This window comes from Chenopodium quinoa, unplaced genomic scaffold, assembly GCF_001683475.1.
Source record: "Chenopodium quinoa cultivar QQ74 unplaced genomic scaffold, ASM168347v1, whole genome shotgun sequence".
Taxonomy (NCBI): Eukaryota; Viridiplantae; Streptophyta; class Magnoliopsida; order Caryophyllales; family Amaranthaceae; genus Chenopodium; species Chenopodium quinoa.
Genome location: NW_018744537.1, coordinates 4141545 through 4157689, shown reverse-complemented (window position 1 = coordinate 4157689; position 16145 = coordinate 4141545). Strand labels below are relative to the sequence as shown.

General features: G+C 33.5%; 3 protein-coding genes across 4 annotated transcripts; 1 reads left to right on the top strand and 2 right to left on the bottom strand.

Moving 5' to 3' along the window:
• Positions 1 to 476: 476 nt before the first annotated feature.
• On the top strand, positions 477 to 950 carry LOC110698838. Its single transcript, XM_021876357.1, has one exon. It carries the CDS (start codon positions 477 to 479, stop codon positions 948 to 950), a length of 474 nt encoding a protein of 157 aa, XP_021732049.1.
• Positions 951 to 1064: 114 nt separating this feature from the next.
• On the bottom strand, positions 1065 to 5587 carry LOC110698748. Of its 2 annotated transcripts, none has more exons than XM_021876268.1 (2): positions 1580 to 2421; positions 1065 to 1506 (listed from the first exon to the last, which is right to left on the bottom strand). In XM_021876268.1, the coding sequence occupies exons 1-2, from the start codon at positions 2345 to 2347 to the stop codon at positions 1246 to 1248; spliced, it is 1029 nt and encodes a 342-aa protein (XP_021731960.1). In that variant the 5' UTR covers positions 2348 to 2421; the 3' UTR covers positions 1065 to 1245. The 2 variants fall into 2 exon arrangements, 1 of the variants encoding a protein (XP_021731960.1); XR_002506787.1 differs by lacking the exon at positions 1580 to 2421 and adding an exon at positions 5116 to 5587 and having other exon boundaries at positions 1448 to 1506.
• A 47-nt stretch (positions 5588 to 5634) lies between these two features.
• Positions 5635 to 10834, bottom strand: LOC110698900 (tricyclene synthase EBOS, chloroplastic-like). The gene is made up of 7 exons (XM_021876405.1): positions 10513 to 10834; positions 9673 to 9928; positions 8707 to 9082; positions 8205 to 8423; positions 7934 to 8072; positions 7196 to 7444; positions 5635 to 6461 (listed from the first exon to the last, which is right to left on the bottom strand). The coding sequence occupies exons 1-7, from the start codon at positions 10618 to 10620 to the stop codon at positions 6168 to 6170; spliced, it is 1641 nt and encodes a 546-aa protein (XP_021732097.1). The 5' UTR covers positions 10621 to 10834; the 3' UTR covers positions 5635 to 6167.
• Between the last annotated feature and the right edge of the window lie 5311 nt (positions 10835 to 16145).

The following is a 16145-nucleotide window of genomic DNA, read 5'->3' as shown; positions in this document are numbered from 1 at the left end:
TTTTCCCAAATTTCTCTCGATTTCCCTTTTATTTAAACCTAGTTCTTCATTTGTACACCAAATTCTTGCAGATTGGAGATTAATTTTTGCGATTTTCTTCACAAATCAGTATTTTTGGGCAACCTTAACAATCCCAAACCCTCTAATTATCAAACAATCAATTGAACTCCTCGACAACAAGCATCAAAAAGGTAAGCCATTGTCGTTAATTCTCTAGCAATTTTCGTGATTTCTGTTGTAATTTTTTGGCAATTCGTTGCGTGATTATGTTGCATTTGCTAAGAGTAATTGAAATTGGGCGTTTTGTGAGGTCAATTAAACCCCAATTTCAATTAAAATACTTAGGTTTCATGTAAGATTAAATTAGATTGGGGTTTTTGTTATGTGAATTGGCTACTGAAATTAGGGTTATATTATGGTGATTGTGTTCAAATACAATTAATTTCATTCTTGTTCTTACTGAATTTCAGAAGGGAATGTCTTCAGTTAGCATGTCACCCTCAAAGGAGAAAAAATGCCAATGTGGAGTTCCAATGTCTAGGCTGACTGCTTGGACTAGGGAGAACCCAGGACGCAAGTTTAGGACCTGCAAATTCTATGATCCTGTGACTGAGTCAAGGGGGTGTAAAGCTTTTGAGTGGGTGGATCAACCAGATGGAACACCTTGGCAAACAGAGGTGATTAACAACTTGCTGCTGGACAAGAAACTAATGAAGGGAGAGCTGAATGACATGAAGAGGGAAGTTGATGATGTTAGTGGACAAAGGAGGTGCTTGCTCAATGAGATTGACAGCTTGAAGATGAAATGCAAAGCTCTTAGCTCAGACAGGAAGAAGATGATCAAGGAAGTGCATGGCAGCAATGCAACAACAAAGAAAATGCTCACAGTACATGTTATTGTTGTGTTTTGTTGTTTTGGTTTGGTACTGGCTATGTATTTTAGATCTTAGGTTCATTTAGGAATGCTTAGAAACAAAAAAAATCCCCAACTTATGTTGTGTTTTGTTGAATTATTATGTGTGGATGTTGGGATGACATTTGTTGTACTACTTTTAACAAAATCAATGAGAAATGGAACTTTTTGGTAGAAACATATCACATTTCGTATTAGTACTTGCAACACAATGTTTTTAATTGTTTTACATTGGCTGAGACAAAAGTTAAGGCACCTTTGTGCAAAATCATTGTTCAACTACCAAATAAACTTGGTTGTCTATTACAAAATACTAATGAGTAGACCTAGGGTCACAGTTGATTGAGATCCTTGTCCTTCTTGCTTGTCATTACATGAAGCTTGGACCTGGTCTGTATTTTGACTTTGGGAGGAGTAGTTGTTGGCACTCTTGTGGGCTGACTGAGGCTCCTGTTGCTCCTGGTAACAGGCTGAGTTGGCAAAGGCTCTGTTCTTGTTGCAGGCTGGCTTGACACAGCAGTTGCAGGTGCAGCATTACTTGACCCAGCCTGTGCTGTTGTTGGAGGCTGATATTGTGGCAACTTCAGTGCAGCCTGCAATCACAGTATGACAAGACTCAGAAACAAAGCCACTAAATACACTCAAGTCACAAAATACACAAAATACCTGTCTTGCTGCTTTCTCTTCACTTTTCTTTCTCTGTTCCTTAGGCCAAGGAGTCTGCATCTGTGGCCTCCCACCCTTTGGATTTGTTGCAGGTGGGTTAGGCTGTTCTGGTGCTGCTTCAGCCTTGCATGTTTTGGCAAAGTGGCCAAACCCACCACAGTTCTTGCATTGTTTCTTCACCTTTGGCTTCTTGCCCTCAGGTGCTGCAGAAGTGCCCTCCCCTGGTTCAAGCTTTCTCTTTTTTGTCTTAGGTCTTCCTGGCTGCACTTTCAGCATAGGTGGAAAAGGCTGTCTGAGCTTGACCTTTTCCCAATTCTTAGGGCCAGGCATTGGCTGTATTGGGTTCTCATATGCAGCCAAGTATGTCACCCTATAGTAATGTGGGTGCACATACAACTCAGGATCATCCCTTTTGTCCATTATGCAAGCAAATGCATGGACACAAGGTATTCCTGTCAACTCCCATCTATAACAAGTGCATTTTCTCTCTTGCAGATCCACAATGCACTGATCATCCTTGTATTTCACCTCATAAATTTCATCCCTTGAAGCTGTAACCTCACATGTCATGGCATACTTCTCCAACCCATCAAAGACTTTGTTGACAAATGGGGTTAGTAAACCTTCCCAAGACTTTGCTGCCTCCCATTTGTCATTACTCCTCTTCATCATATATCTTCTAAGCCATTCCATTTGAGTTAGAATAGGCTTGTCTCTGGCATCTCTAATCACTGCATTAAATGTCTCACACATGTTGTTTAACAACATGTTAGACTTGCAGTTTGTAGAGAAAGCATGCCTTGACCAGTGCTGGGGGTCAATGTTTGACAACCACTAGTATGCTTCTTCATCCAAAAAATTGATACTTTCCATAGCAACTTCAAACTCAAACTGATACAACCACACACATGACAACCATTCAATACAACATAGACACATGGCATACAGTTTTCACAAAATAGAAAGACATGCAAATATGTGCAAAACTAAATGTTCCTAGCATACATTATAGTTCACCATAAAACTGACATAAAAGAACCTAAATAGAAGCTTACCAGAGTGCTTGCCGTAGCAGCAGCCCAGAACAATTCCTTGAAAGTTGCACCATGAAATTTCAGTTTGAAATTTGACCAAATATGCCTCACACAAAATCTGAGCTCAGCTTTGGGGGCCACATCTGCAAATGCTTCTATGAGACTCTACACACAAGGCAAAACTAACAAGTTAGTGTACAGAAAATTCAAATAAAGCAAAGTAATTTAAACACAAACACAACCCACTTACTTTCTGTCTGTCAGACATAAAAGTCAAGCCATCTCCTTGGTCATACACACAAAGTGCCTTGAGCAAGCTCTCCAGAAACCAGCACCAGCTGTCCTTGTTCTCAATCTCTGCAGTTGCCCAAGCAATTGGGAAGATGGAATTATTGCCATCTTTTCCAACTGCAACCAAGATCTGCCCAGGGTATGCCCCTTTTAGATGGCACCCATCCACCCCAATTACTGGTCTGCAACCAGAAATGAATCCATCCCTAAGTGCAGCTAAGCACACAAACATCCTCATAAAAATTGGTCTTTCAATTTGATTAATATCATCCACCACCACATTACACTCACTCCCTGGGTTCCATTTCAGCAGTGCCTTCCCATAGTCCCAAACCTTTGAGTATTGCTCTGATGAAGAGCCATATATTATAAGCTTTGCCCTGCTTCTAGCCAACCAAGCCTTGGAGTATGTAATTTTGATCCCCAAGTCATTCAAGGCTCTGTCCTGAATCTGTTTAATCTTCCATCTGGGGTTGCCCCTGAACTCCTCCAAGTACCTGTCAGCAAGGAACTCTGCTGTCACCTTGTTGTTCATTTTACTCCTAACACACCTATGCTTCAGCCTTAGTGTCTTAATTTGCCAAGCCTCTGATTTCACAAGCCTTGTTGCATAAAACTTGAACCTACACCTAACACCCTTACTACATGTACACTTCACTATCCTACAACTGTTCTTGTTATACACACACTTGCATTTCCTTTTGCAATATGCTGTTAGCCTCTTTGAATCATTGTGAATAAGGTAATACTCATACCTATTTTCAATTGCATGTTGTTTCAAAGCTTTTCTCATTGTTTTCACATCACTGAACCTTTGACCAACTACAAATTTGATAGCCCTTTCAAAGTCTGTCTCAGGGTTAAACCAAGTAACACTACCCTGATCATCATCTGAATCACCTTCCACACTCTTTAGCTCATCAGAATCACAAGTTGCCTCCTCTTCAACCCTCACTTCAATTTTCTGTAGATTTCTTTCTATGTCAAACCCTGTGTCCTCATCATCACTTTGATCCCCTCCTTCAGTAACTCCCCTCAAACTGCCTTTCACCTCACTGTTAATATGGTCTAAATTTTTCTTCAACCACTGTTCATCTTCATCAGAGTATAAGTCCTCCTCTCCCTCATCAACTTCTAACTCAAAATCACTCAACTCAGAATCAGAAGGCTCTGTATCACCATCCTCATCACTAAACACATCACTGTCATCCCTTAAGCTCCTCACTCTTTCTTTTATTTTTCTCACTAAATTAGCAAAATTTCCAGTCTAATCCCCAACCTTAGCCTTACCCTTATCTGCAGCAGTGAGTTTACCCTTCCCTTTATGTGTATTAGCATTCACTTTCTCTGCCCTAGGAAGCCTCTCCTCAGCCTCTCTGTCATGTATAACAATGTCTTTTAACCTAGGGCTTCTCCTAAATGGCTCTTCTTCAGTGGGCTTACTAAGTTCTGGGTTGGGTTTATATACTTTAGGCCCACCAAACCTCTTTTTCAGTTCCTTCCTTTGTGCAGGGGTTAGCTCATTCCCAGCTATACATTTGAAGGGTGTTTTGTTAGTCCCTTCAATTGGCTCATGACTGGTAACATACATCTCACATGCCCCCTCTTTGTTCACAGACTCTAGGAAATCATTCACCTCACCATCAACAAGCTCCCTTTTACCATTCACCCAAGACTTGCCCTTTTGTTTATACCAGCAACTAAACCCCCTAGGAACCTTCACATTCACATACACAAACCCATGTATAGCTGCTTGCCTCAAAAACTGTACATCTATCTTATTTTTTTCCACTTTTCTCATCCAATAAACCCACCCACCATCCCAAGTTAACACCCTTCTATTTTTACCAGCTAAAGAAGGTATAAAGGCACCCCCTACTATAATTTTTAAGTCCACTGTGTCCTATCTGTAACAACACCAACAAAAGCACACACAACAATAACCAATTTCAGTAATTACAGTAAACAACAACAACCAATTCACCAATTACAGCAAGTAAAAGCAATTCACATTGACTATGCACTAAATTAACAGTAAACAAGTAAATCTAATTAACTAATTATTTAACAAATGCACACTCTAATTCAGTCAAAGATTCGCATAATTAGGGTTTATAATACTTTAATTCACAGATTCCCAAAAAAGGCATACTTTACCCCAATTGACAACCATAAATCCAACGAAATGTACTAATAAAGGGTTTAAAGTACCTCTTGTAGTCAGGAATCTCGATTTCTGTCAGCAAATTACCAAGCTTTTGGTCCCCTCATACTGTGGAAGATGACAAGAGAAGCTGATGTGTTGCAATTTTGTGGTTCCAGCTCGATTTCAACCACCCAAATTGATCTAGGGTTTCAGTTTTTACAGAGAGAAAGAGAAAAATCAAAGGAGAGAGAAGCAGTTACAGTGAGAATCAAGAAAAATCAAAGGAGAGAGAGACGAAAATTGATGAGGAAGTGAGAAATTTGGTGAGACATTGATTATGGAAGGTGGAAGGTGAGAAAAGGAGGAGACAGAGGGAAATCGATTTTAAAAGAATTAAATTGGAGGGAAGTGACAGTTAACTGGGCCCCACAAGCGTTTTCCGTCACCTGAGCTCAGATGAGGTGGTAAAACTGATGTTTAATTTTTTTATGAGGTGGTAAAGTAAATGTTTTTTTTTTTGAGGTGGTAAATTCGACAAAGTCATTATTTGAAGGTGGTAAAAATGAAAATACCCTTTATTTTATGTAGATGAATTTGACTTTTACATTTTTTTTTTTTTAATGTACATAATAATCTTAAATACTTTTATTTTAGATTTAGTCTAAGAAAATAATATGTCTTCTAGTCAATATCTAGTATAGAGTATTACTTAAATAATAGCAAATGTAAAAGTACAAAGAAAAACACTCTCATACAATGGTCTACCATTTTACATTAACTATATTTAAGAAGAATAAATATGCTAAATTATTATATAGCAAAGATGGTATGACTTCTTATTTATTTTCTAATGAACTCAAGTTCAATTCTAACCTATACATTTTTTAATTGATGTGGTCAGCTCATTGTCTAATATTGACGTGTTTAGTTCATTGTCTAATTGATCTGAGTAACGTGGCATCCCCTTGGTTTAAGAGATGGGTGACACGTGGCATCCTCTTAGTGGAAGAGATGGGTGACACGTGACGTATATCCTTGATTATGACGCTAAATGCATGGTGTATTATGCAAATCCTTCTTATCATCATAGCTATTTTTATCACTTGTTTTAAACACATTATAATTGGATAGGATCAACTATGAGAGAAACAATTTTCTTCTTTATTAGCTCGGGCGATCCATGACCGTCTCCATGTTGGTACGCGCATTGAGCTGTACGAGCAAGATTCATGGCTGCTTCTATGAAATCAACCGAAAATGGAGTCTCATTCAATACTTGAATTTCATTTAGGTTTTTCCAGCTTTCGTCGATCAACTTGCTTAAGTGTTTACGTGCATCTTTCATAGTTACACCTTCTTCCTTAGCGTAACATGATATTGCATTTGCTGTTTCTCCTCTTTCTATTTCAGCCTACGTACACCAAAGATAAGCAAACATGCAAAAAAGTTAGACAAAAACTTCTGTATATATCCGATATACAGTAATATATTACTGTATATCGAGGTAACTTTTATTGAATTTAGGGTAACTTTTAAACTTTTTTGGGTACTTTTATCAATAAAGCATAAAAAAACTTTTATTTATATCAGTGTAACTTATATACGAAGTATAATGAGCAACTTTCATTCATTACAAGGTAACATTTGATCATTTTAAGGTAATAACTTTATAGCGCATGTAAAATATTTATTATACATCCGATTTTTTAAATGTTTAAATGTTGAAATGTTAGAGTCTTAGGTGAGACGGACTTAAAATATATACTAGCTAAGAAGCTGATTTTGATTTATTTTGTATGTCAAAATTACATATATATCATTTATCTAATTTTTAAAATTCATTTATTAATTTTAAAATAATTTTTTGAATTTTTTTAATAATTTTCCTAATTACTTTACAAAATTCAGTTTTTATTATTACAAAAATAAAAAAATAATTTATAAATTTTTTTTTTTTGAAACATTCATAAATTAATTATGAACATATTAAAAAATGAATAAATAAATTTTAAAAATAAGAAAAAACATTTATAATTAATTTTGACATAAAAATAAATCAAAAACCAGCCAATAAAAAATTTAGTATACTGATAGTCATTTTAAGGAAGACTACCATAGAACTTTCATAAACTATTATGTACGTACCTCAGAAGTGGCAAGGTCATTGGAAAGTCGAAAGACCATGGAAGGTAAACGTAAAATGTCATGGTTGTTTCTTAAGCAATGAAGCGCCTCAGGAGTAATTTCTGGACTCACGAAGAAAAATACATGGGTTAATGCTACAACTCCTGAGACTGAAACCCATCCATTGTTGAGATATTCTTCAAATGTTGGAATTTGGTTATTTTGGAGCCATTTTGCTTCCACCAAAAATGCCTTTATCATATCTTCCCACTGCATATCAAGAGTACGTACGTAATTTACTTTAATTTAGTCCACACCAACCATTTATATGTTTAGTTGATTAATCTGATCCGACTAATTTTAATTTGACTTTATTTATACACTAATCGTTAAGAAAAAATTCTCAAATGAAATGTCGTTAGATTAATATAAATAAACACAAAATATAAGATATGATCTGATATAGTATGGTTTGATTTAATCTTGATCAAATCTGAAATAAACAAATATTTGTTTAAATTAGCTTAACTTAATTAAACATGTCCCATATTATTATGGAGCGTGATATCGAATAATAAGTAATTTAAAAGTAAAGAAATACTACTGCGTAGTATACGAGTAATGTATTTGCACATTATAAGTTGATAAAAATTGTTTACTAATTAATTTTTTTTTTTGAAGAAAAAGAAGAAAGTTTACTAATTAATTTAGGCTATTGAATTCAAGAGATTTACTTGTCATATGATGCAAAATACTTACTGTTTTTTTAAGGTAAGGGATGCAATTAAAACCCTTTTGCTTGAGAATTTCATATCCGATCTCATTAACAGTGTTGTACAAAGCTAGGAAGGTTAGTTTCATGTAGTCTGGTAACTCGTCGATAGCGTTAATATTCCACCTACATCATACACAAATCACATATAAACAAGCAATAACAATAAATAACTTTAAAATTTAGTAAATAGTTTAGGAAGCTTTAAAATTTTACTTATGTGCGTGCATATAGATCTAGTACAGTATAATCGCAAACCTCTCAATGGCATTGGTAAAGAGCTCAAGTTCATCAATGGTCCCATAAACATCATAGATGTCATCTATAATAGTGATGAATTTAAAGACTTTAGTTAAAGCCTTTCGACCGGAGCTAAGTTCAGGCTTAGGTAATGTGCCTATGCCCCAAAAAAAGCACTCCATTAGTCTATCCCTCGCAAAGCTCAACTTCTCGGATAGCTCAAGATCCTTCCACCACCTAAAAAAAATAATCCACACAGTAATTAAGTAGGAAGTCCCAATTTATCACATTTATCAAATGGCAAAATCGTAAATTAATTAACAAATATGCTCAGTCAACATGACATTTTGGTAATTATACATTATGTTAGGGCCCATTTATAATAAAAAGTTTTTTTTATTTATTTACAATTTTGCCACTCAAAATCTATTTATCAAGGTGATAAACTTGTATTTTCTCGTAATTAGGTAGTTGTGTAATGATTTAGGGTATCATCCTAATAAAATTGTGAAGAGCTTACCTAGCCAACTCTTGGAGGTCTTGTTGATGCGTCAATTGTGCCATGTTGTAGTCGAGCATGGCAAGTTCGAGCAAGGCCGTTTCATCATCGTTAGGATGAGTCTCGATGTAGTGTCTAGCTTCAAGTTTTGGCATTCTACATCGCAGTGGAAGCCCTAATGTGTGATTCACATCATCATCATCATCAATAGTTTGTTTATCCTCAAGTTTGTAACGATTAGTTAAGTGCTCTTTGGTGAAAGCTTTGGCCTCATCTGATAGATGTTCCCCTTCAAATCCAAGGTGTGAGGCTTCATACAAGCTTTTCATTCCTTCGTTGTCGTTGCATAAAGAGGGCTTAAAGTTGCCGTTTTCGTCCATGAATTGCTTAAATACGTCTGTTTCTCATACCAAATAAATCCAAGAAAATCATATTAATTACAAGGGAAAATAGGCACATTAATTGGTTAATTTGTATATTCAACAACAATAATAGGCTGAGAAGAGAAAATAACTAATACAAACGCGGTAAATTATAGCGTATGTAGTTCCATTAATACTAGGAAATTGGAGATAACAATTTTCAAACTTCGGTTTAGTCTAGTCCAAAACCCTTTATAAATCAATATTAGGTAGTACAAATATATGCATAAAATCCTCTCTAGTACGATTAATTTTCTCTTTTCAATATGTCGGGTAGATCTTTATTCTATGATCTCTATCATCTCTTATATATTAAGTTTTGATTTCCAATCTGACCTAGTTTATTTTGTTCTTGGCCTAATAAACAACACGTTGTAAGTATGTATACAAATAGTTGATTATGGTGACAACACAATTGGACACTTTATGATAACCGATGTTTTTAAATATCAACAAAGAAAGTAATATCAACACTTGTTTTTATTTTATTTTTACGGAACATGCACTTATTCGTACTTAAAACTGAATAAAATTGAAATTTGCACTTATTTAAAAGGAAACATACCTTGAGACATAAAAATTCCATTTTGCCTGAGAAGTCTGAACCCAAGAGCAGTAGCATGAAGATCAAGTTTTAAATCACCAAATTTGCATGTCAATCTACGTAGTGCACTCTCTATATCTTCGCCAAAATGATTTCCAAGACCTAGTCTTTGAATTTCATCGATTATCTTGAAAACCATTAATGGTTTCAATTCTTCATTAACCATCAAATTCTTCACCTCACATTTTAGCCTCTTTACAACGTTTTCATAATCATCCTAGATTAGTTAAGCATATAACAAATAATTAGCCTAAATTGGTAATACAATATCACATAATAAACACGTATTGTATATACTAGTATAAATGCACATACTATACAATTGTATAGACGTATAGTATATGATGGCAATTAAGATAGCGATTAATTTGATATAATGCACTTATGATAAAAGAAATGAAACCCGCATATATCTACTACTTGGACCATGAAAATAGAAATGACTATTACACAAGTATAATTGAGAATTATCAATTAGTTTAGGATAGAAACTAATCTCGCAATACTTGTGTGATAAAATTTATTATTATTTACATGCGAGGTTTATATCTATAATATATATTATAAGAATTAAAAATTGAAGATGAAGTATAGTAAACTGAATTATAACCAACATGTATGGCCTATTGATATACTTGTATAATTTTGTACCAATATGGCGAATTTTCCCACATACTAGATCTACTGACGTATTCACCCCTTGATCGATGACATGACAATTATGTTAATCTATACCTTACCACTAGGCATACCACATCAAGCAATCTTCACTATTTTTACCACAAAAATCACAAAAATTACCTGTTGATCGGCAGAATAATCTCTTTTCAAAGACTTAAGAAAATCAAGATTCCAAATATTAGGTTTATATCCTGCTGAACGTCTATCTGTTGTTGTTGAAGAGCTCATGGTTTTTGATTTAATGGTTGTACAACTAATGGACAATAACTAGAACTTCTTTGCGTAAACACGTATGAGTTCATTGAACAAAAATGTTGTTTGTGCTTTCCCTTAATTTATAGCTTCCTTCTTTTTTCTTTTGTTTTTTATTTTTTAGTGAACTATATAATTTAATTTATTGCTTTTCTAGCTGTATTTTACAACATTAATTTATTAATGACAGAAGTTAATATGATGATATGTTCCATCTTTGTCATTAAAATAACAAATAAATGTTTCTTATGTTTTCCTAGCTATTTCAAACACATTAATTATTGAAATTGAAAATTATTATTAAAAACCTACAGAAACTTGTGGATTAAAATTTCTGTGTGAGTCCGATTATCACTTTCTTACAAACAATTTTTACAAGTATACATGAATTTGATGACGACTAACAAAATGCAAAAAATTTCATATCTTAATTATAATTGCCTAGCCACCTAGGTACTAAATATCTATTGTTAATAAAAAATGATGGTTTTAATATGACTGATAAATTACTAAAGATGTTGATTGATAACGATTACGGAGTATAGATGGATATAAATAAAATCATACAACTAATCAAATCAAGAATTATTTAGTATTTCTTTTGTATAAATTGATATCAATCTCTAAAATAAAATAGAAACTGAAATTTAAGGCAAAGCAAACTTACCATTATATAAATATTGATCATTATTAATTTAAATTTGTACAACTGTTTTTTCATTATTGATAAGTTATTTTTGTTGTAAGAAAAAATGATTAAAAAAAATATATAGCGTTCACCTTCTTAATCAACATAACTCTCAGTCCCTTCAACTCCCTTAAATCATGGGTAAAATTATAAACAGATAGTTATATTGTATACTTCATACTTTGTATGTTTCTTAAAGGCTTTCCCACTTTTAGTTTTGAGCGTCGTTCCTCTTTTTTATTTTTTTTATTTTTTTTTTTCGATTTTGATTTATTTAATTTCTTGTTATATGTTTTTTCACATTAATTTTTAGATACCCTCTATTGCACCTATTACTTGTTAGACCTACTATCACACAGTCACATTTTCTCTCCTATCGAAGAAGAATGAAAAAAAAAAAAAAAAAAAACCACTTTCGCGCTATATATTATCCGTATTTCCTTGGACCGCGCATCTACATTAATTGAGCAAAATATACTACGTATGAAACTACGGTATATGGTAACATGTCTTAGATACTCTGGTGTCAAAAAAAAAAAAACTACATGTCTAAGATAGTCTAGCTAGGAATCATTAGTTAATGCACATACAACATGGTCTTAAGTCCATCTAAGGCCCAACGACCATCTCCCTTAATCTAATTTATCATTTTAGTAAACTTGTAAACTCTAATTAAGCTAGCCAAATATTCTAAAAACCTACTCCGTAGCTCTTCGCTCTCCTCTCTCTGTATGGTTTTAATTTTCTTGGCCATTTAGGTTAAAAATAGTCTAATTTTTTCGGAAATTAGACTATTTTTGACCCTTTTTCTTTGATTTAATTCGCTTATTTGTTATTTGATTTGTTTTGTTTTGTTTTCTTCATTTGTGAGAGTCTGTCTCAATTTTTTTTGGGTTTTTTCCAATTTTCTGGGATTTTGATTCTCATCTATGGATGAGAATTTTAGTTTTAGGGTTTTAATAATGATTGAGAAGGTGATTTGGATTCATAAGGGTTTAAGGTTCGGCATCAACTTTACGATCAAAACATCAGCGTAGATTGCGAAAGTCTCTACTTGAAAAGATGCAAAGACATCGAAAATCACTGCTCGCGTCAAGTTTGAAGCGGTGGAGTGTCAGCTATGCCTGATATGCAAAATAGTTATGATTTTGATTGTAAAAGTTATGTTATTATTGCAAATGTCGTATGGCAATTTATTAATGATAATATTCTTCTTCCTGTCAAAAAAAAATAAGCTAGCCAAATAAGATAATGACAAATTTTAAAAAAGGTCGGTGTATAATATATTACTGTATGGCGCGACCCATTTGAGGATTTATGACCCTCTTTACACATGTTTGGTTTGGATTTTTTTTCTCCATTTTTATTTTTTTTTTCTCTCCCCTCCTTTAACTCCTGATTTTTTCTCTCTCCTTTCTTTTCTCTGTCTATACTAGTAAGGTCTTTTTTCTTTCAATTTATCTATTCTCTCTCCTCTTTGTCAAATCTCATCTCCCCTCTTCATTTTTTTTCCTCTATCTCATTCTGAAGCTAGTGAGGTTTGTGTTCATCTTGATTTTATAATATCTTTGATCTAATATAAATGTTAAATTACTACATTTTTCTTCTTTCATTTTTTTAGTAGAATTAACTCAGGTGGTGGTTGTGAAAGCTTCGAGGAAGAAAAAAGTTGAATCGAAATTGTGTGCAATTGAAAATTATACGGATTTTTTACATTGTGAAATTGAATTTTGGTGTTCTGATTTTAAGAGTAACTTTTGTGTGTATAAAGGTAACTTTTGCGTGTTTAAGGGTAATTTTTTCAAAAATATGTGTAGCTTTTGTAAAAAAAATGGGTCACTTTTGAGAAAATATGGGTAATTTTTGAAAAAAAAAAAGACTACCAGGTAAAATTATTGTTCACACGTGCAAAATGCTCGATGTATTACTGTAAATCGGGGGCATGCAAAAGTTTTCCTAAGATAATTAATTTGATTTCGTACTTTGGGTGTGGCCTAACAGATTTAGTCTAGAGTATGTTGTAAGCCTAGTCTTTTTTTTGTTTTTTTTTTTTTTGGAAGAACATTGTAAGCCTCTGGTCTTATTATTGATCAAAATCGACATTCATCAACTAGACATTCATCATCAAAGGGACCTTCTAACGGGGCCATTTGGGGCTTGGCCCTTCGTAAATTATTATCATTAATTAGTTAATGAATTAAAATAACCTATATTTTACTTATAAAATATTATAACATAGTCATAGTGATTAGTTTTGAGCAAGAGGTTAAATATTTAAATTCTGGCCCCTCTAATATTTTCGGCTAAGATCCGCTGTCATCATCATTGGATCTTTTGATATTCTTCGTTAATTCATTTGAAACAAGTATTTGATTTATGCCCATTAATTGGCTGATAGAAACTTCTTCTTTGGCTTTAGCCAACAAATGGATGTTAGAATTGTAGGTTTTTGAATGTTTTAAAAAAAAAATGTTTATTTTGGAGTGCAAAGGCTGGTAGGAGTTAATATCAAAATTACGCATAATTAGCTACACTAGGTATCAGTGGCGAATCCACGAAGGCACAAGAGGTAGCAAGAAAAAAAATAAAGAAAAAAAAAAGTTCAAAGAGACCTGTTATCTTAAATAACCGGTCTCTTTGAGGCTGCTATAACAAATGTCAACAAATTCGCTGCTTTGAGTGCTTTTGATGTTAAAAAAAAATAGACATGTTACATATAAAACAGGTCTCTTAGGTTCTAATTTTATTTTTTATTGAAACAAATTGCTTTTACTTATATTTGTACAGAATTAATTTTTTTTTTTTTAAAAGACTCTCATTTAAGTTATAAGAAATTATAAGTAGTAGAATTTATCTACCAAAATGAATTTTTAAAATTTAAAGGCTAATTATTAAACGATAATACTAGTATATAATAATATAGAACTTTTTTCTAATTTTTGTTTTTTTTTTCTTATTATTCTATGCTACCCCTAGTTAGAATTCCTGGATCCGCCACTGCTTGGTATGCAATAATTGAGGTTCGAATAAAGAGTGATATTTTTTTTTGTTAATTATATTTCATCTATTTGCACTCCTTTTAAAATAAAATCATATCATGATTTTTCTCAACTCTCAATAACATTACATAAATGTTCCAATAAAATTCCTTTTTAATTAGGTCATATTGTGATAGTTCATGGGGCGGATAGATCTGTCAATCTAGGTCAACGAGTCGGGTTTGGGTCATATTTCATTTCGTTTAGGTTGTTTGGTTTTAGTGGCTTGGATCATTTGGGTCATTATAAAATATGATAAATGGGTCAAATCGGATCGCTTGGGTTGGGTTTGGCTTCTCTCTTAGTAACTCAAGTTTGGAATCGGGTCGGGTTAGGAATTCACAAGTCAGGCGTAGTGCATTTTCACACTCCCCCTTTACATGGACCCATTCAATTTGGCCCAAAATACATTACAACCATTAAAGATCCCTACCATGGGCTCAGTATCGATTTATATACTTTATAATGCCCCCTTACATGAGAGTCCGTTGAGCTTAAAGGGATGCAGCTTAGACCCATCTCATACCTAGTGCCAAATAAATTCCACTTGAAAGGAAATGAGGTTTGAACCCGTGAACTCTTTCACCAGAGATCTTGATATAATTTTAAAAAACCAATTTAACCAAAAACTAAGTTGATGGTTAAAGCCTAACATCAGTTTATATTATATCACGCCTCCTAACATGAGAGCTCGTTGGGCTTGAAATGTAGATGCAACGTGGGTCATCTTCATACCCAACACTTAATATTCCAATTTGAATGACGAGGTGGATGAGATTCACATGAGCTTTGTGCATGTCGTACATGAGATGTGATATATATGGTTTATTATTAATGTTATTCTTTTACCTATTTTTTTTTAAAAAAAAAAAATACAAAAGAAACCGCTCTATATTGAGATTATTCAACAAGTATCCATGTGATTATGTTGCGGAATAACCGAATAAATCTTATATATAAAGCATAATCACTTTTCAAAGCGCTGTACTAATTAATAGTGCAAAAGTCTAGAGCATTATTTTGGAACAGAAGGCGTTATAAAGCGAACTAAATATTATAGCTGGAAAAGGCTGACATGACACAACACATTTAATTAAACAAGTTGGGTTAGTGTTTAGATTTCCAACACGAATCAAACCGCTTAAGAAAAATAGACTATAATTTATGGATTTTATGATAAATATCTTGAATAAGACTGACATTTTTATTTATAACATGACAACACGATACGAACCAGACACGAAATAAAATGAAAGTGTCAAAGGTTTCCGACACAATTAATTAAACTGGTCAACATAATACAACACATTCATCAAATGGGTTGAAAAATGGGTTGGGGTAGTGCTAAGATCCTTAATCATTATTTTTCTGAATTGCTATTTGACGAAATAAAAATACTCAAGCCGACAATATTAATTACCTTCATACCCTTACTTTCAAATGTTATTACATCATCACCCATACTTACCTTCAAACCACAAATTCGTACCACCACACCACAACACCTACACTACCACCACCACTAATACCCCGGCCACCGTCACCACCACTGCACCACCACCACAACCAACACACCGCCACATTAATGAACGCATAATCATGCAAAATTAAACCAAATTAAGGACGACACATATTAGATGCAAAATTATTAATTTTGACTAATTATGAAAAATCGAATTAGATGCAACATTAATTTTGAATAATTAACTGATTAATTTCAAAATATTTTTTTTAAAAAAAAACGATCAATTTTTTTTTAAAAAAAAATATATCGG

Bases quoted from the DNA above. Each gene is read 5' to 3' on its own strand.
- LOC110698748 (XM_021876268.1), bottom strand. From the start codon at position 2,347: ATGTTGTTAAACAACATGTGTGAGACATTTAATGCAGTGATTAGAGAT. The intron at 1,507-1,579 runs GTATTTTGTGTA...CTGTGATTGCAG, and splicing joins AAGAGAAAGCAGCAAGACAG to GCTGCACTGAAGTTGCCACA.
- LOC110698838 (XM_021876357.1), top strand. From the start codon at position 477: ATGTCTTCAGTTAGCATGTCACCCTCAAAGGAGAAAAAATGCCAATGT.
- LOC110698900 (XM_021876405.1), bottom strand. From the start codon at position 10,620: ATGAGCTCTTCAACAACAACAGATAGACGTTCAGCAGGATATAAACCT. The intron at 9,083-9,672 runs GTATGTTTCCTT...TATGAGAAACAG, and splicing joins TGGAATTTTTATGTCTCAAG to ACGTATTTAAGCAATTCATG. The intron at 8,073-8,204 runs GTTTGCGATTAT...TGTATGATGTAG, and splicing joins TTTACCAATGCCATTGAGAG to GTGGAATATTAACGCTATCG.